This window comes from Papio anubis, chromosome 13 (assembly GCF_008728515.1).
Source record: "Papio anubis isolate 15944 chromosome 13, Panubis1.0, whole genome shotgun sequence".
NCBI lineage: Eukaryota > Metazoa > Chordata > Mammalia > Primates > Cercopithecidae > Papio > Papio anubis.
Window position 1 is genome coordinate 98,067,459 of NC_044988.1, and position 20,507 is coordinate 98,087,965.

Below are 20,507 nucleotides of genomic sequence, written 5' to 3' on the forward strand. Positions count from 1 at the left end.
CTTGCTGAATGATGCAGCTAACGTTTGCTGCATTGCAGCATTTGTAGCCTACGTCTTCAGTCTTCTCTAATAATATTTTGCAAATATATACCTTTTTTTTAAAGTTACCTTAAATGGGAAGTTGTCCTTAAACATGTAGAGAATATACTTAGCACTTTATTTCCCCTCCTTCAGTCTCCATGTGAACGGACTTGATTGGCAAAATCAAAGACAGCCGGCTCCTTTGAGATAAGCGGTCAGTTGATTGCATTCCTAGGAAGTCGTCTCTGTTGTGGTTTTTAGGCAGTTAGTGGAACTGATAAGATAGGCTAGTAAGATTGGAGTTTGTTTTTTAATGGCACGTTTCCCAGATTTTTCCTTTCTGGCGCTCTCAAAAGGCGTTAATCCCATATGGCTGGGAACAGCCTGGAACATTCTCTGTGAAGTCGGCCTTATCAGTCTGCTGCATATGCCAGGGAAGGGGTGGGGTGCGTGCAGCATGCAGCCTCAGTTGTGGAAGGAATGTGGCGCGCCCAGGCAGAGTTGACATTTCAGTAACTCTGACAGTTTCCGGTAAAAGGTTATGGCACCTTTGGATGGCAGGAATTCTTAATGATATTTATTAGAATTTTCCTGTGTTTAATGTAGTCTGCAGAAATGACCCTTTTAGGAGCAAAAAGAAACTGGAACTCGTGTAGATAAACGAGAGACAGCGCCCTATCAGGTTAAGAGGGGGGAAACTCTTACCCATAATCTTTTTTGGTGTCTCCTGTAATTGCACAAGTGAAAATACTGAATGCTGACTGCAGTGGGAGCACATTGGTGACTTTCAGATACCCAGCTCCCCAGAGACAGCCTGTTGTGGCTTGGCAGACCTCCCACCTACTGACGTCAGCTGATCTACTGCAGGAAAGAAAAGTCCATTATTGCCTGACCAAAGCACTTGGTATAGAATTGACTTGTTCTACTTCACTGGGGTGACAAAGAGGGCCTTTTAGGTTGGTTAATTTCAGCAGGGCCTTGCTGAACTGTCTCTCTGGATTGGTAGGATCAAATCAGCAAGCTGGGCCCAAGCAGGGGAGCTTGCTCAGGTGGAACCTTTGCAATATTATGATGGAGATTTTCTTCTCATCATAAAGGGATGCTCCCAAATGTGATTTCTTAATTTCTGTAGCAGTAAAGAATTTTAGAAATGCAGTGACTCCTGTGATAGGAGGCAGAACAGCACTGTACACTCGAATCCTGGAGACTTCCATCTCTTTCAGGAGCTCGTGTACAGTGTCGTTATTGTTCCATGTGTAGCTATACCTTCCCTGGAAAATTTCTTTACAAGAATATTTTGTAAGCAAACAAATTAGACGCATAATTTCTCAATGTTTTTCCATCTTAACTGTTTCCTGAGGGTTGAGAACAAAGGAAATATATAAATAAATGAGTCTAACCCTAATTGTTTACTAAGACTCAGTCTTAAATAATTTTGACTGTTTTTTGTTTTTGTTTTGTTTTTTTTTGAGACGGACTCTTGCTTTTTTGTCGCCCAGGCTAGAGTGCAGTGGCACGATCTTGGCTAACTGCAACCTCCGCCTCCCGGGTTCAAGCGATTCTCCTGCCTCAGCCTCCCAGGTAGCTGGTACTACAGGCGTGCGCCACTATGCCTGGCTAATTTTTGTATTTTTAGTAGAGATGGGGTTCCACCATGTTGCTCAGGCTGGTCTCGAACTCCTGAACTCAGGCAATCCACCCCCTTCGGCCTCTCAAAGTGGTAGGATTACAGGTGTGAGCCATGGCACCCACCTTTTTTTTTTTTTTTTTTGACACGGAGTCTAGCTCTGTCACCCAGACTGGAGTGCAGGGGCTTGATCTTGGCTCACTGCAAACTCCGCCTCCCAGGCTCAAGCGATTCTCCAGCTCCAGTCTCCTGAGTAGATGGGACTACAGGCATGTGCCACCACACCCAGCTAATTTTGGTATTTTTAGTAGAGACAGAGTTTTACCATGTTGGCCAGGCTGGTCTCAAACTCCTGACCTCAGGTGATCCGCCCTCCTCGGCCTGCCAAAGTATTGGGATTACAGGTGTAAGCCACCACGTCTGCCTCACTGTTTTTTCACTCCAAAGTGGGGATATGAAAAGGAACTAATAAAGAGGGAGTGAAGGCCGGGCGCTGTGGCTCACATCTGTAATCCCAGCACTTTGGGAGGCCGAGGCGGGTGGATCACCTGAGGTCAGTTCAAGACCAGTCTGGCCAATATGGTGAAACACAGTCTCTACAAAAGTACAAAAATTAGTCGGGCGTGGTGGCAGGTGCCTGTAATCCCAACTACTGGGGAGGCTGAGGCGGGAGAATCACTTGAACCTGGGAGGCGGATGTTGCTGTGAGCCCAGCTAGCATCACTGCATTCCAGCCTGGGCAACAGAGTAAGACTCCATCTCAAAAAAAAAAAAAAAAAGGAGTGAAAGGAACTAATAAATAACCAAACAGCCATCAATAAATATGTCGGCCAAGTGTGGTGACTCACACCTGTAATCCCAGCCCTATGGGAGGCCGAGGCGGGTGGACCACGAGGTCAAGAGATCAAGATCGTCCTGGCCAACATAGTGAAAGCTTGTGTCTACTAAAAAGAAAAGACATGCAAAAATTAGCTGAGCATGGTGGTGTGTAATTGTAGTCCCAGCTACTTGGGAGACTGAGGCAGGATAATCGCTTGACCCTGGAGGTCGAGGTTGCAGCGAGCCGAGATCGCGCCATCGCACTCCAGCCTGGCGACAGAGTGAAACTCCATCTCAAAAAAAAAAAAAAAAAAGACCGGGCAGGGTGGCTCACGCCTGTAATCCCAGCTCTTTGGGAGGCCAAGGTGGGTGTATCACGAGGTCAAGAGATTGAGACCATCGTGGCTAATACGGTGAAACCCCATCTCTACTAAAAATACAAAAAATTAGCCAGGCGAGGTGGAAAAAAAGAGTATGTCAACTCTAATCATGTTAAGAATCACTGGTTCTAGTGTGCCATATTCTGGGAACCAGAGGATCCCAGGTCACCCTGGGCTTTGCAGCTTGCTTGCTAGATTACCTGTCTCCCGACTACTTAATTATAAAACGATGGCAGTTTATTTCCAAGCTCTGAATATAATTGGATCTATAATATGTGCCAAGTCCTGAGTTCTGCGCCCAGACAGTAGCAGTAAAATATGATCTTCTTTATTGTTCCTTAAAGAACTTATGAATGTGGTAGGGAGAACATGATAATTTCATGGCAGAATGTGGCAGTGTTGTAAGGTGAATGATAGGGGTGGGTGGTCAGGGAGTGGAGACTTCTGATTCAGAAAGACTTCATAGAGGACGAGGCATTTGCTTTGGACTCTGAGAGATCTATATGATTTGTTTTTTATATATTTTTTTAAGAGGCTGGAGTGCAGTGGCGCGATCTTGGCTCATCACAACCTCCGCCTCCCAAGTTCAAGTGATTCTTCTGCCTCAGCACCAAGTAGCTGGGACTACAGGCGCATGCTACCACACCTGGCTAATTTTTGTATTTTTAGTAGAGATATGGTTTCACCATGTTGGCCAGGCTGGTCTCAAGCTCCTGACCTTGTGATCCACCTGCCTCGGCTTCCCAAAGTGCTAGGATTACAGGCGTTAGCCACCGCGCCCAGCCGAGATCTGTATGATATTAGATGGTAGGGTTGGGAGTGGGAGAGAAGATCGCACTCCTGAGAAAGGGAACTTTTTGAGCTTTCAAATGGACCCTGTCCAGGGCCTGTAATTGGGGTTGGTGAGGGAGTTTGATGTGAGATACAGCTGGAGGAGACAACTGGAAGGTGACTGAGTGAAGTCATGTTTACCTTCTAGTAAGTGTGATGATAGTGATCCTTGTCAGGATCCTCATCAGAAATCAACCTTCTCCAAAATAGGCTGACAGACTTAGGGCAGCAGTGTAAACTAGAACTGCCTGTTATCATTAAATATTATTACAGAAATGCTCTGAGCACACATTAAGCTTTTCAAGGTCACCCCCAGTTTTTAGTTTTAAGGACTTGACGTCTGTTTTAAGAGTAGAAAATAGGCCAGTGCAGTGGCTCACAGCTGTAATCCCAGCACTTTGGGAGACTGAGGCGGGTGGATCACTTGAGTCCAGGAGTTCGAGACTAGCCTGGGCAACGTGGTATAACCTCGTTTGTACAAAAAATATAAAAATTATCCAGGTGTGGTAGCACCCGCCTGTAGCCCTAACTACTTAGGAGGCTGAGATGGGAGGATCACTGGAGCCTAAGAGGCAAGGTTGTAGTGAGCCAAGATTGTATCACTGCACTCCAGCCTGGGCAACAGAGTGAGACCGTGCCTAAAAAACAAACAAAAAAATAAAAACCAGCCACTTTCTCAGAGTATACTGCCATGTGGTCAATCCAAGATTGGTAATTCCGATTTAGTCATTAGGTTGACACCTAGTTGTGTAGCTTTAGTCAGCACATTCTTTATTTGCCATTCTTGTCATGAAGCTAGCACTTAACTGGATAGAATTCCAATTTTACAATATGGGAACTGAAAGATTCATTATGGAGCTCTCTCCCTCCCCCTTACAAATGAATTCAGGTCTGCTGCTGCACAGCAGCTGCAACACTCAGCATGGACTTGATTATTTATTCAACCAACATTTCTTTTTTTTTTTTTTTTTTTTGAGACAGGGTCTCATTCTGTCACCCAGGCTGGAGTGCAGTGGTGCGACTACAGCACCTGCCACCATGCCTGGATAATTTTTTTTAAGAGCCAGGGTTTAGCCATATTACCTAGGCTGTTCTCGAATTTCTGGGCTCAAGCAGTCTGCCCACCTCAGCCTCCCAAAGTGCTGGGATTGCAGATGTGAACCATGGCACCCGGCCTATTTAACCAACATTTCTTAATGACCTCTGTATGCTAGAAATCAGGGATACAGGGCCGGACATGGTGGCTTACACCTATAATCTTAGCACTTTGGAAGACCGAGGTGGGAGGATCATTTGAGCCCAGGAGTTCAAGACCATCCTAGGCAACATAGCAAAACCCTATCTCTACAAAAAAAATTTAAAAATTAGCCAGTCATGGCTGTGCGTGGTGGCTCACGCCTGTAATCCCAGCACTTTGGGAGGCCAGGGCGGGTGGATCACGAGGTCAGGAGTTCAAGACCAGCCTGGCCAACATAATGAAATCCTGTCTCTACTAAAAATACAAAAATTAACCAGTCACCATGATGGGCACCTGTAATCCCAGCTACTTGGGAGACTGAGGCAGGAGAATTGCTTGAACCTGGGAGGTGGAGATTGCAATGAGCCAAGATGGTGCCACTGCACTCTAACCTGGGAGACAGAGCAAGAGTCCGTCTCAAAAAAAAAAAAAAATTAACCAGTCATGGTGGTGTGCACCCATAGTCACAGCTACTTGGGAGGCTGAGGTGGAAGGATCACTTGAACTGGGGAGGTTGAGGTTGCAGTGACCCGTGATTGCACTCCATCCTGGGCAGCAGCAAAGTAAGGCCCTGTCTCAAAAATAAATAAATAAATAAAAATCAGGCCGGGCGCGGTGGCTCAAGCCTGTAATCCCAGCACTTTGGGAGGCCGAGACGGGCGGATCACAAGGTCAGGAGATCGAGACCATCCTGGCTAACATGGTGAAACCCCGTCTCTACTAAAAATACAAAAAACTAGCCGGGCGAGGTGGCGGGCGCCTGTAGTCCCAGCTACTCGGGAGGCTGAGGCAGGAGAATGGCGTAAACCCGGGAGGCGGAGCTTGCAGTGAGCTGAGATCCGGCCACTGCACTCCAGCCTGGGCGACAGAGCGAGACTCCGTCTCAAAAAAAAAAAATAAATAAATAAATAAATAAATAAATAGATAAAAATCAGGGATACAGAGATTAGGTTGCTCGGTGTAATCATGCCTTAGGATATATGTACAAGTGCTTTGCAAATTTGAAGAGAAAAGTGATTACATCTGAGAAGGAGGGAAGGCAGGAACATTGGTTACAGTTTAGTAAAGAGTCAGGATCCTGCAGTTTACCCATTTCAGCCGGGTGTTGAGATATAAATAAATAAGCGCTATCTAGGCAAAGAAGAGTCATAGAATATTCTAGACCAAGGAAGCGTGTGCACATACTTGGGGTTTTAAAGGGAATTACGCATTTTGGAGCAGAAAGAATACTTCTGTCTGCCACAAGGGTAGGGGGCATGGGTGAGAGAGAATACCAGGCAGGCGTGTTGGGCCAGTTTGTGAAGGTCCTGCTCAAGAGGTGAGTTCTTACCTCTGTCAGAAGGAAGCCATAGGTTAGGCACGGTGGCTCACGCCTGTAATCCCAGCCCTTTAGGAGGCCGAGGTGGGCAGATCACGAGGTCAAGAGATCGAGACCAGCCTGGCCAACATGGTGAAACCCCATCTCTACTAAAAATACAAAAATTAGCCGGCCATGGTGGTGCGGGCCTGTAGTCCCAGCTACTCGGGAGGCTGAGGCAGGAGAATTACTTGAACCCTGAAGGCAGAGGGCAGTGAGCCGAGATGATGCCATTGCACTCCAGCCTGGTGACTGAGCGAGATGCCGTCTCAAACAAAAAAAAAAAGAAAGGAGCCATGAGAGGTTTGGGAGTGGCATGGCGAAGAATGTCTCCTTTTAGAGTATAAAAAATTTTGGACTGTGGAAAAACAATAATACAACAAAAATACACAGTTGATATGTAGAGAATAATTTATTTTTATTTATTTATTTTTGAGATGGAGTCTCGCTCTGTCACCCAGGCTGGAGTGCAGTGGCACGATCTCCACTCACTGCAAGCTCTGCCTCCCGGGTTCATGCCATTCTCCTGCCTCAGCCTCCCGTGTAGCTGGGACTACAGGCGCCTGCCACCGTGCCCAGCTAATTTTTTGTATTTTTCGTAGAGACGGGGTTTCACCGTGTTAGCCAGGATGGTCTCAATCTCCTGACCTCGTGATCCGCCTGTCTCGGCCTCCCAAACTGCTGGGGTTACAGGCGTGAGCCACCGCGCCCGGCCGAGAATAATTTAAAGGAATGGTGATATGACTAAAATCAGCTCATCTACACTTCTCCAGGAAGGCGGTCTCTTAGAAAGGCAGTCTTCAGAGCTGATCAGGCACAGACAGTGCCTTCCTACCACCAGTGAGAACTGCTTGAATCCCTACAGAGCTGGGGCACTAGCTGGAAACTGACCTCAGCCATCTCTTGCTGTTTACCTGCTAGGTGGATATGGGGCAGCACTCTTGACAGGTTTCATTCCTAACTCTTAGCCAACTCACCCTTTTATTTCTGTCTTGGGATAGGCAACAGGATAAAGGAAAGAACTCCCAGATGTTTCCAGGGTAACACAATTTTATACCTTTTATACATTGTAGAACAATAGCTGGAAGGGACCAGCAGGCTTATCTGTTCTGCTTCCTTACTGAACCTGGACACCTCTCTATAGACTGTAATTTTAAAGTTCGAAGAGACTTGAGACCATGTCGTTTTTCCTGACATTTTAGTCACTGTAGGAAATTGAAGCATGGAGAGGGAAGGTGGCTAATGTGAGGTCACATGTTACTGACAAATTCGGAAGCTTTTTGGCATTAATCTGTATTTCCTTCTGTGTTCCTTAATTAGTTAGACGATAAAATGGCATATTCTTTGTTTTCGGTTTTTGTTTTGTTTTGTTACCCAGCCCGGAGTGCAGTGGTGCAATGATGGCTTGCTGCAGTCTTGAACTCCTGAGCTCAGGGGATCCTCCTGCCTTAGCCTCCTGAGTAGCTGGTACCATAGGCACACACCACCATGCCCAGCTATTTTTTTTGTATTTTCACCTTGTTGCCCAGGCTGCTCTTGAACTCCTGGAGTCAAGCAGTCTGCCACTTTGGCCTCCCAAAGTGTTGGGATTACAAGCATGAACCACCACACGCCCTGCCTGAAAGGAATTCTGAATGGACTTATCAACAGTTATTTGAATACCACAGTTGCTGTTTCCTCTGAATCCTTGAATCCTTTGTAGAATTGACAGCACAAACCATAGTTCTCCCATTCATAGTTTTCACTTGGTTTCCTTGCCATGTGTGGGTTAGGCATCTTCTGAGGGCCCTATGTAGGTAGATGTTGCAGGGAAATGGATGGCCATTTTTAATAAAGGAATAAGGTCTGGGCTTCATTGTTCCTGAGAAGGAGCTGTCTTCTCAATTCATTTGGCTGCTGGGTTTACGTGATAATTTTTTCTTTCCTTCAGAGAGGCTAATTTCTTTTTATCTCTTTTGGTGCCTGTTGGTACTTACCTCAGGGCATTTTGTCATTTCAGAAAATGGACCCAAGTGGGGTCAAAGTGCTGGAAACAGCAGAGGACATCCAGGAGAGGCGGCAGCAGGTCCTAGACCGATACCACCGCTTCAAGGAACTCTCAACCCTTAGGCGTCAGAAGTTGGAAGATTCCTATCGATTCCAGTTCTTTCAAAGAGATGCTGAAGAGCTGGAGAAATGGATACAGGAAAAACTTCAGATTGCATCTGATGAGAATTATAAAGACCCAACCAACTTGCAGGTACGTCTGATCTCCTGGGATTCCTGCCAAAATTCAAGAGCCCAAATGTTCTTACCCAAAAATCAGACAAGGAAAGTTACTTAATTATGACCTTGAGAGATTGGACAAGAAGAATATAATAAGGAAGGACAAACTCAGTTTTCCCGTATTGTATTAGTGAGGGTGAATGTGGAATCTTACAGGTATTAATTGTCTTTTCTGAATGCTTTAGACTGATGGTTCTCAAACCTCTGCCTTGATACTACTGGTGATCTTTAAACATTTTTCGGGAAAGTTCTGGGTTAATCTCTTGGAATGAGGTTTTTGTTTTGTTTTGTTTTTGTTTTTGTTTTTGTTTTCTGAGACGGAGTTTCACTCACGTTGCCCAGACTGGAGTACAATGATATGATCTCGGCTCACTGCAACCTCCACCTCCCAGGTTCAAGTGATTCTCCAGCCTCAGCCTCCCAACTAGCTGGGATTACAGGTGCCTGCCACCTTACCCAGCTAATTTTTTTATTTGTAGTAGAGATAGGGTTTCGTCATGTTGGCCAGGCTGGTCTTGAACTCCTGACCTCAGGTGATCTGCCCACCTTGGCCTCCCAAAGTGCTGGGATTACAGGCATGATCCACTGCACCTGGCCTGGAATGAGTTTTTGAGAAAGGCATAACAGTGTTGTTGCTGGCAAAACTTTATAGTTATTCTGGAGTCAGATATCAAAAAAATGAATACTTACATTTTTGAGTCCCTTTCAGAGACTTGGTAAATCTTACCAAAAGCAAAGCGTGAATCTTTTGGTATGTAAATTATATATTTAAAACTTTTTTTTTTTTTTTTGAGATGGAATTTTGCTCTTGTTGCCCAAGCTGGAGTGCAATGGTGCAGTCTCAGCTCGCTGCAACCTCCGCCTCCCAGATTCAAGTGATTCTCCTGCCTCAGCCTCCCGAGTAGCTGGGATTGTAGGCATGTGCCACCACGCCCGACTAATTTTTTGTATCCTTAGTAGAAACAGGATTTCATCATGTTTGCCAGGCTGGTCTCAAACTCCTGACCTCCTGTGATCCACCCGCCTCAGCCTCCCAAAGTGCTGGGATTTACAGGCGTGAGCCACCGTGCCCAGCCAGAACTTTTTTTGTAAAAAGGGAAAGCCAATTTCTTCTTACTTATTTTGGTGAAAGATTTTTTTTTTTTTGAGACAGAGTCTCGCTCTGCCGCTGGGGCTGGAGTGCAGTGGCCGGATCTCAGCTCACTGCAAGCTCTGCCTCCCGGGTTGGACCATTGATGGCCCTCACTGGCCAGGCTTTCAGAGGGCCAGGAGAAATGCAGTCAGTATTTGAGGAATTGAGCAGGTAGAGAATGGGTGAGGTGCCAAATGATGTGTCCCTAACTAGAGGGAGCAGGATTGAGGAGGGAAGGAACAGGGGAGTAAAAAATGCTGATGCTGTGTGGTTGCGTCTGAGGCTCACTTCAAGGTCCACCAACAGGGAAAGCTTCAGAAGCATCAAGCCTTTGAAGCTGAAGTGCAGGCCAATTCAGGAGCCATTGTTAAGCTGGATGAAACTGGAAACCTGATGATCTCAGAAGGGCATTTTGCATCTGAAACCATACGGGTGAGTATGAGTAGCTTGTGGTGTGGCGGTTTCATCTGGGTGGAGCATTGTAGATTCATGCATACATGTCAGTTTGGGTTCCCAAAAAGATAGACTTTTCCAGCTTTTAAAAGAATTTATGAAGTCTCCTTAAGAAGTTACCCAAATCCTGCCTTTGTAATATGACAACATGAATATAAGCAAGGATTCGTATACTCAGTGAGGAAATTAATATTCCTTTTGTAGAGCAAATTAGAATGTGATTATACTTTAAAGAAAACTGTAAATTTAACATTTGTAAATGGCAATGAGATGGGAGAGCATATTAGTGAAACTGGCAAATTTAAGGACTCGAATATAAAGATAAATAGAAACAGTCACAGACACTATAAAGAAGGTTATCTGTGGGAAAGCTTGTTGTCTTGAATCTCGGCTTGCCCTGGGAGGGGTTTACTGAGGTCTAGGCAGCAAGCCTGTTAAAGCTCCAGCTCTAAGGAACGATTTGTGGCACCTATTGGTCAACGACCGTGGTGATGGGACTGACTTTGAGGCAGGAGTCCTCGAACTCTTTGGTCTGGCTGATTTTAGTGACAGTTTATTGGGGCTGAGGTAGTAATTGATGTTTCTCTGCTTCGTTTCACATTTCTAGTATGAAGATATTAAGGGAAAACAAACCTCTTGACAGTGAGGTGTGCACATTGAGTTTCTTATAAGTGGGTGCACTTATCTATCTTTGATACACATCATGTCTAGCTGTGTGTTCTTTTTGGTTCTTTGTCATCCAAAGCCACATTGCTTGAGGCCCACCCTTTTCTAGTATTTTACCTGTCAAAGCAGTCCTGAAGATGTAAATGAAAGCTGTACCCTTAAGCCCCAGCTAGAACTGTTTTGTCCCCCACTCTTCCTTGATAACTGTGTGGAGGATTCTTTCACTGAGGATCCAGTCTACTCATTTTCAACAATAAATATTTGTTTTCTCACGTTTGCTTGGCAATACTCTGCAGTCTCATATTTTTTTTTTTTTTTTTGAGACGGAGTCTCGCTCTGTCACCCAGGCTGGAGTGCAGTGGCCGGATCTCAGCTCACTGCAAGCTCTGCCTCCCGGGTTCACGCCATTCTCCTGCCTCAGCCTCCCGAGTGGCTGGGACTACAGGCGCCTGCCACCTCGCCCGGCTAAGTTTTTGTATTTTTAGTAGAGACGGGGTTTCACTGTGTTAGCCAGGGTGGTCTCGATCTCCTGACCTCGTGATCCGCCCGTCTCGGCCTCCCAAAGTGCTGGGATTACAGGCTTGAGCCACCGCGCCCGGCCTGCAGTCTCATATTAAGGACTTACAGTTAGCCCTAAGATGTATGATGAATAATTATTAACTATTACTAATAATGATGACTGTAAATAGGAAATAAAAGTGAATTCCAAATATCATATGACATTTAATAACATTTAACCCATTTGGGCAATGTAGTATGTGTCTGCAATTAAATACAGATATTTATCTGCCCATCTTCCCACTATTTTATATACAGTCTTAGAGTAAATGAGATCAGTATGTCTTATTATTCTATCCAGGGATAGAAGTTGTTTTCCCAGAGTGAATGAGGCACCTCTGTAGTAGAATATGTAACCAGCTTATAGATTGGAACATTAGACAGAGATCAAGTGTTTGGCTTCAGTAATTAATCAAGGGGGAAGGGAGGAGGACCCAAAGCTGACTTTATTTATGTCTATTAGTACCCTCTGCCCTGTTTAGACAGCCTATTTATTTATTTGTTTATTGAGACGAAGTTTTGCTCTTGTTGCCCAAGCTGGAGCAGAATGGCAAGATCTCGGCTTAATGCAACCTCTGCCTCCCAGGTTCAAGCGATTCTCCTGCTTCAGTCTCCCAAGTAGCTGGGATTACGGGTGCCTACCACCATACCCGGCTAATTTTTGTTTATTTAGTAGAGATGGGGTTTCACCATGTTGACCAGGTTGGTCTTGAACTTCTGACCTCAGGTGATCTGCCCGTCTCGGCCTCCCGTAGTGCTGGGATTACAGGTATGAGCCATCGTGCCCAGCCCAGATGATTTATTATTATTATTATTATTTTTATTTTTTTGAGATGGTGTTTTACTCTTGTTACCCAGGCTGGAGTGCAATGGCGTGATCCTGGCTCACTGCAACCTCCACCTCCCAGTTTCAAGTGATTCTCCTGCCTCAGCCTCCTGAGTAACTAGGATTACAGGCATGTGCTGTGCCACCACAGCCAGCTAATTTTGTATTTTTAGTAGAGATGGGGTTTCTCCATATTGGTCAGGCTGGTCTCGAACTCCCGACCTCAGGTAATCTGCCCGCCTTGGCCTCCCAAAGTGCTGGGATTACAGGCGTGAGCCACCATGCCTGGCCTAGACAGCTTATTAAAGCAACATTAACAGTACTGTTAACTGGCCAGGCATGGTGGCTCACACCTGTAATCCCAGAACTTTGGGAGGCCAAGGCTGAGGCAAGAGGCTCACTTGAGCTCAGGAGTTCAAAACCAGCCTGGGCAACATAGTGAGACCTCGTCTCTACAAAAAAATTAAAAAATTAGTGGGGTGTGGTGGTGCACACCTGTAGTCCCAGCTGCTGGGGAGGTTGAGGTGGGAGGATCACTTGAGCCTGGGAGGTCAAGGCTACAGTGAGCCATGGTTGCACCACTGGACTTCAGCCTAGGCAACAGAGCAAGACTGCCTGGGGGGGAAAAAAAAAAAGGCCTGGCACAGTGTGGCTCATACCTGTAATCCCAGCACTTTGGGAGGCTGAGATGGGCAAATCATCTGAGGTCAGGAGTTTGAGACCAGCCTGGCTAACATGGTAAAAACCTGTTTCTACTAAAAATACAAAAAATTAGCCGGGTTTGGTGGTGTGTGCCTGTAATCCCAGCTACTTGGGAGGCTGAAGCACGAGAATCGCTTGAACCCAAGAGGCAGAGGTTGCAATGAGCCGAGATCCAGCCATTGTACTCTGGCTTGGGCAACAAGAACGAAACTCTGTCTGAAAAAAGTAAAAAAAAAAAAAAAAAAAGTAATTTAAAAAAACTTATTAAATATAGTTTGTTGAGTAGGTATTAGGAGCTATTTATGTATAGATACTTTGTTAACCTCTAATCTTCACAGTAAGTGTGCAAAGTGGCCATTATTTCCCTATTATGTGAGAGTAGAAACTGAGTCTCAGAGAATTTCAGTAACTTGCCCAAAGTCATACAGTTGATAGATGACTGAACTAGAATTTCCTCTGTCCCCTTCTTTGTCCAGTCATCACTATTTTTTTAAATTTTAATTTATTATTATTATTAGTTTTTGAGACAGGGTCTTGCTCTGTCACCCAAGCTGGAGTGCAGTGGCACAATCTCAGCTAGCTGCAACCTCCTTCCCCCAGGCTCAAGCGGTTCACCCACCTCAGCCTCCCGAGTAGCTGGGACCACAGGAACGCACCACCATGCTGAGCTATTTTTTTGTATTTTTAGTAGAGATAGGGGTCTTGCCATGTTGCCCAGGCTGGTCTTGAACTCCGGAGCTGAAGCAATCCACCTGCCTCGGCCTCCCAAAGTGCTGGGATTACAGGTGTGAGCGACTGCACCCAGCCTGTGTGCTTTGTTTTTCCAACCTGTACTTCATTCCTGTCTTCTTTGCTTAATGTTTCCACCATCTACTTCCCTGAAGGCTCCTGTTGCTTGCTTATGTCCCTGTTGAGAAATCCATCTGAGTCAGAACCAGGCTTGCTTCTCCACCCCATCAGCTTTCCACATGTTTATGAAGCGCACCTGCCTCCCTGCCCACTCACACTCTCAAATAATAGTAAGGCTGTGAAGCTGGACTCTCTCTTACCTGCAGTATTTACAAGATCAGACACATCAGCAATGGGAAAATGGTTCCAGTACTGGGACAGGCCTTGCCCTAGTTCTTTCCTTGAGGGTGTAAAAATGAAATATGTGAGATGGACAGTTGACTTGAATGTGAGAGGATTTTCTCTAGTCTTCTGTGGCCTCATTTTTAATTTGAGCAGGAGCTCTCATTTCATCTTTACTTTCATGCTCACAGTTACTATGGTGATCTTGGCTTGGTCATTTATTTGGTCCCCTAACTCATTACTTAGTTTGGCAGGCAGTGGTAGTAGAGGAAGGTGGGTGGCGTGTGAGGGCATGTCTGTGTCCTGGATAACCTGTCTGTCACTGGTTTAGACTTTCACACCATACCGGACAGCGTGGCGCCCCATAGTCACCGCCACCCACATCGGGTCCCACATCCGAGTAGGTGGAGTATTGACTTGCTGTCGGTTGCCTTTGCCCCCTTGCTTTGGAGTGCCTTTCACTTCTTTCTCAGTGGTGGGGTCACAGTTTTACCAACAGAGGTGGAAGTGAATTGTGTGAGCATGTATTCCTCTGCTGCTTTCTCCTTTCAAGTAAAACATTCATACTTGTTTCTAAGAGAATCCACCCATGTTGACTGTCCCATGGTTTTCAAGTTTTCATTTTGCTAGGAGTGATATCTCAATCATGGGTGGATCCCAGACTTCTTTTCTGTTAGTGTTTAAATCTCTTTGTTTGTTTTACTTATGTCTGTCAGTGTTGTACAGAAACTCCCAGTATCTTGGGTAGGCATAATCAAGGCATTGAGGTTGGATTGGAATACCAGAATGCATCGTCTAATCTTGCATTGATTACCAGTTTCCTCCAATGCTTGATAAGTCCTTACTGGGCCTGTGTTATGAGAACCCAAAGATGCTGGGAGCTGAGTATGTTTGATCCTGTGGCTGCCACTTGGGTGAAGTTTGAAATAAACCTCACTTGAGATGTACTGCAAACTGTCTTTTCACAGAAGGTTCAAAATTTTTTCTATCAGGAATCCTTTTTGATAGCTGATGACTTTTCAGGACCCCATCTTTTCTACTTTTTTTTTTTTTTTTTTTTTTTCTCCGAGATGGATTCTTGCTCTGTCGCCCAGAGCTGGAGTGCAGTGGCACAATCTTGGCTCACTGCAACCTCCACCTCCCAGATTCAAGCAGTTCTCCTACCTCAGCCTTCCAAGTAGCTGGGATTACAGGCGTGTGCCACCACGCCCGGCTAATTTGTGTATTTTTAGTAGAGACTTTAGTAGCGGTTTCACCGTGTTGGCCAGGCTGGTCTCGAACTCCTGACCTCGTGATCTGCCCACCTCAGCCTTCCAAAGTGCTGGGATTACAGGAGTGAGCCACTGCACCCGGTCCTTTTCTACTTTTTTTTTGAGACGGAGTCTCGCTCTGTCGCCCAGACTGGAGTGCAGTGGCGCAATCACTACTCACTAAAAGCTCTACCTCCCTGGGGTCAAGTGATTCTCCTGCCTCAGCCTTCCGAGTAGCTGGGATTACAGGTGCGTGCCACCACACCCGGCTCATTTTTGTACTTTTAGTAGGGACAGGGTTTCACCATGCTGGCCAGGCTGGTCTCGAACTCCTGACCTCGTGATCCACCCGCCTCAGCCTCCCAAAGTGCCACTGCGCCCAGCTTCCCCTTTTCTACTTTTATAACAAGATTTTCCTGTTGCACCTCATAATTTTTACATTGATGATGCCTATAGGACCTCTTCTTTTGTTTTTTTTTTTTATCTGCATAAATTTGGAATACATCCTTCAGTAATTTCAGCTCAGTTTACACATTAATTCCTCATTTTTCCTTCCCCAGTAGTCTTCTGGATTAGGAATTCCACTCTAATAATTTAATAATAATTATTAATAGTATCAATTGTGTACCTATGAACTATTATATAATACTAAAATATATGTAACTTTACAATATAAATATATCATAAATATAATAAATAAATGAAATATAAATATATTATTAATAATATAAGTGATAATGATTTTCCTGATGTAAACTAGAGTAAATCTACCTACTTGTAACTTGAAGACCACCAAACCAGTCTGAACTGTGGACTTTTCCCTACTCCCAGTTAAATTTACTATTTCCTCTCAGTTTAGGGATTATCTTTTAAAAATATTTTTATTCAGAGCTCCATAAAGTCTCTAACTTCTCAGAGCCAGATCCCACAGAGCCACTTGTGATCTGATTAAAACTCTGATTTGAAACTTTCAGACTCGTTTGATGGAGCTGCACCGCCAGTGGGAATTACTTCTGGAGAAGATGCGAGAGAAAGGAATCAAACTGCTGCAGGCCCAGAAGTTGGTGCAGTACTTACGGGAATGTGAGGACGTGATGGACTGGATCAATGACAAGGCACGTTTTGAGAAGAAAGGTTTGCTAAGCCTTACTCAGAGAAAGGAAGAGACTCCTCCGTGATCTGTAGCGAGACCCAGTGTTAGCACAGATACGGCCATTTTAAGGGAAAGGGTGGAAGTGGGATTGCTGTCTCTCCAGCTGCTCTCTGGGTGTATGCGCTATTCTGTAACTCTGAAGCCTGGAGTCGCTGAGACAGAAATGCTCTGAGCTCAGCCTGTTAACTTTCTATGGGAGGAACTAAAATCACAAACCACAGAGAAAACCGTATCCATTAAAGCTAGCATGGCTCCATCCCTAATGTGTCTGTTTCATGCTTCTGGAAGCCATTGTTAACAAATGTTGGTTGGTGACTCTGGCTCTCTTATGGTCCCTGAATAGGAAGCAATTGTTACTTCTGAAGAGCTGGGCCAGGATCTGGAGCATGTAGAGGTTTTACAGAAGAAATTTGAAGAGTTTCAAACAGATATGGCTGCTCATGAAGAAAGAGTTAATGAAGTGAACCAATTTGCTGCCAAACTCATACAGGTAAATAGCAAAGTGCTGTGTGTTTCTCACAACATTATTATGTTAACTGTTTAGTATATTCAGGAGAAAATTTTGATGATTGGTCCCCTAATTTTTGATTGAGCAAGTTTTTGTAAGCATGTCTAAAGAGTTTTGTTTAGATGTATAAGGCACAATACTGATTAGTCCTAAATTGGAAGATGCTTTTTAATGTGTTGCCTTCGGCAGGAAGGGCAGAGTTCATGTGATCTGTTTCCTCCACCCACTTCTGGGTAGGGCTGGGTGAAGCTTTTAATGGGCTGCTGAAGCTAGGTCTCAGGGTTTCTCAGACGAGGGTGTGGTGGTGAATGCTAAGTTAGTATTGGCAGATGTCCACCAATGCCTTAGGGCTCTTGCCTTCCTTTTTTATTTGAAGCTTCCCTGGGCTCTCCTGGGAGCCTGAGAGAACCTTGTCGTGAATAGGCTCTCCACTCTGGCGCTGGAGCCTGTGAAGAGGGAATGATAACCCTTCCCCAGTGCCCACGTGTACAATCCTGTAAGCTGCTTCCACTCTGAGTGCAAAGGGTTCCACGGACATCAAGTACTCAGAACCCGAGAGTTTTTACTTTTAGGGAAATTTGATTTGGGGGGGTACAAATTTTAAATGTATAAATCTGCTTACAGGCTGGTACTTGTTTCCTTTTTCTGGTCTATGATTAAGAGAAAGAATACCGGCCGGGCGCGGTGGCTCAAGCCTGTAATCCCAGCACTTTGGGAGGCCGAGACGGGCGGATCACGAGGTCAGGAGATCGAGACCATCCTGGCTAACACGGTGAAACCCCGTCTCTACTAAAAAAATACAAAAAACTAGCCGGGCACGGTGGCGGGCGCCTGTAGTCCCAGCTACTCGGGAGGCTGAGGCAGGAGAATGGTGTGAACCCGGGAGGCGGAGCTTGCAGTGAGCTGAGATCCGGCCACTGCACTCCAGCCTGGGCGGCAGAGCGAGACTCCGTCTCAAAAAAAAAAAAAAAAAAGAGAGAAAGAATACCCAGCATTCCTCAGAAATATCTCACCCTTCCACAGTGACAGATGTGTTACCTTTCCAAACCCTAGGCTTTCCTACGGTTGAGCTTGAGAAGAGTAGTCAGGCCAAACCCATGGTATCCCAAATGGATTCAAGAACCCTGAATGCTTCACTTTATTACTTTATATCGTATTTTTAAAAACACCAAAATGTGGTTGGTAGGGAAGGATACTTTTAAAGAAATGTCTCTAAGCTGGATGCAGTGGCATCTGCCTGTAGACCCAGCTACTCTACTCAGACCCAGGCTGACAAGGCGGGATCACTTGAGACCAGCCTGGGTAACATAGCAAGACCCTGTCTCAAAAAAGAAAAAAAGAAATGTCTTCAGTCTAAAGCCAGGAACAAACTCTGAAGCCCTGAAAATTATGTTTATGTGCAAGAATGCTTAACAGCCTCATGAACATCTGAAATACCAAATTTTCAAGCAGTTAGGGTAGATGAGTACATGGATAAAGCTACCACAAAGTTACAGCCAAACTATTTATTAACATCAGAGTGGTGATTTGCTAAGATACGTCAAGGAACCAACCCCAGGGTAACTAGTTGGAGAAGCCAGAAGTTGTGTACAAATCCAGTCTCTTCTCTTCCTTGTTTAGGAGCAGCACCCTGAGGAGGAACTGATCAAGACTAAGCAGGATGAAGTCAATGCAGCCTGGCAGCGGCTGAAGGGCTTGGCTCTGCAGAGGCAGGGGAAGCTCTTTGGGGCAGCTGAAGTTCAGCGCTTTAACAGGTGTCAAGCCAGAGTGGGCTTTGGGGAATGGGCCTCAACCTGGAGGGGAGTTGTGAAGCACAGGGCATGTGCTGGTGAGCTGTCAGGGCTGACTGGGCCTTGGTCCCATGGAGTGTTCCTAGTTCTAGGGAGATGTCATTGCTGTGGATTAACTGGTGCCTTTGTTCTGTAGGGATGTGGATGAGACTATCAGTTGGATTAAGGAAAAGGAGCAGTTAATGGCCTCTGATGATTTTGGCCGAGACCTGGCAAGTGTTCAGGCTCTGCTTCGGAAGCACGAGGGTCTAGAGAGAGATCTTGCTGCTCTAGAAGACAAGGTGGGTTTTACAAGCAGCTGATTCTGTAAATAAGTTACCAAGGGTCAGGAGAATAGTTCTGACGGAGTTCATTTCTAGGTCAAAGCCCTGTGTGCTGAGGCTGACCGCCTGCAACAGTCCCACCCTCTGAGTGCAACACAGATTCAAGTGAAGCGAGAGGAACTGATTACAAACTGGGAGCAGATCCGCACCTTGGCGGCAGAGAGACATGCACGGCTCAATGATTCATACAGGTGCAAATAATGCTCCAGGTCTTAACCAGTATCATTTAACTTCTTTTTAGGAAGCAGGAATAACAGAGTTAAGGGTCTGTTCTGTGTTCTGTGGAAGTGTCAGGTATCACCTACCAATGCAAATCACTTCTTACCTATGTTCTCTCTGTTTGGAGACTGGCAACTGTATCATGTGTAGTATGTGTATGCTATTTACAACTTCATAAATTCTTCTATTCTGCATCACTGCATTATGACTAATAGAATGGAAATATCCCCTTAAGTATCTGAGTATCACATGAAATACCTTATTACAACCAGATTGGAAAGGAAAAGAATGCTTCTTACTAGCCAAGGGTTGAACCTGGGAATAACAAGGAAGTTGAAAATGTGGGACAGGATTGGGGCTTTATAGTGAGGGACAGAACCTAAGTTTTAAAGCATTGATTTCAGCCTTCTCTTGCTTTCCTTCACAGTCTAGATTGGTAGAATTTCATATTTCCCAGAATTAGAGTTTGTATAATTTGTTAGACATTTGAGAACATAGAATTCGGAGCTTTAGGGAGGCCATTTTCCACCCTGGAATCTCCGCTGGAAACATAATGTCTTCCTTTGGCTTTTCCTAGGCTTCAACGCTTCCTTGCTGACTTCCGTGACCTCACCAGCTGGGTGACTGAGATGAAAGCCCTCATCAATGCAGATGAGCTTGCCAATGATGTGGCTGGAGCTGAAGCCCTGCTAGATAGACACCAAGAGCACAAGGTAATAGTATCTCTAGCATCTTCCAGAAGTGAAGATTTTAGCTTATAATGCAACAGTATATCAATGTTGGGTGAGGCCTGTAGTTGGAGTTGGTACCACGTTATTCACAGGTGTCTCTCATCATAAGGATTGTGGTTGGTTTTGCCTTTGGAGACCTGGTCTACCTGCTTCTGATAGAGGCTTAACTCAGTTCAGTGTCAAGAAGTTCACTGTGGTCCATAAAAGCAAACAGACAAGCTCTGGCGAGATAGAAGTGCTACTACTTGGCACGTTGATCCTTTGTGATGTAAAAAGTATTTGTTGGGCTGAGCACAGTGGCTTATGCCTATAATCCCAGCACTTTGGAAGGCCAAGGCAGGTGGATCACAAAGTCAAGAGATCAAGACCATCCTTGCCAACATGATGAAACCCTGTCTCTACTAAAAGTACAAAAATTAGCTGGCCTTGGTGGCACATGCCTGTAGTCCCAGCTACTCAGGAGTCTGAGGCAGGGGAATCGCTTGAACCCGGGAGGCAGAGGTTGCAGTGAGCCATGATCGTACCATTCTACTACTGCCTGGACAACAAGAGTGAAACTCCATCTCTCAAAAAAAAAAAAAAAAAGAG

At 45.3% G+C, this 20,507-nt stretch overlaps 1 protein-coding gene across 14 annotated transcripts in view; it reads left to right on the forward strand.

Moving 5' to 3' along the window:
- SPTAN1 (spectrin alpha, non-erythrocytic 1) overlaps positions 1-20,507 on the forward strand; it is an 85,740-nt gene that overhangs the window by 5,711 nt on the left and 59,522 nt on the right. For all 14 annotated transcript variants that reach the window (XM_009188084.4, XM_009188089.4, XM_009188080.4 and 11 more), the window contains 8 exons: positions 8,272-8,511; positions 9,976-10,101; positions 16,170-16,310; positions 16,692-16,838; positions 18,477-18,610; positions 18,783-18,927; positions 19,006-19,160; positions 19,766-19,901. In XM_009188084.4, coding sequence (XP_009186348.1) covers positions 8,275-8,511; positions 9,976-10,101; positions 16,170-16,310; positions 16,692-16,838; positions 18,477-18,610; positions 18,783-18,927; positions 19,006-19,160; positions 19,766-19,901 — 1,221 coding nt within the window. In that variant the 5' untranslated portion in view covers positions 8,272-8,274. The remainder of the gene's footprint in view (positions 1-8,271; positions 8,512-9,975; positions 10,102-16,169; positions 16,311-16,691; positions 16,839-18,476; positions 18,611-18,782; positions 18,928-19,005; positions 19,161-19,765; positions 19,902-20,507) is intronic.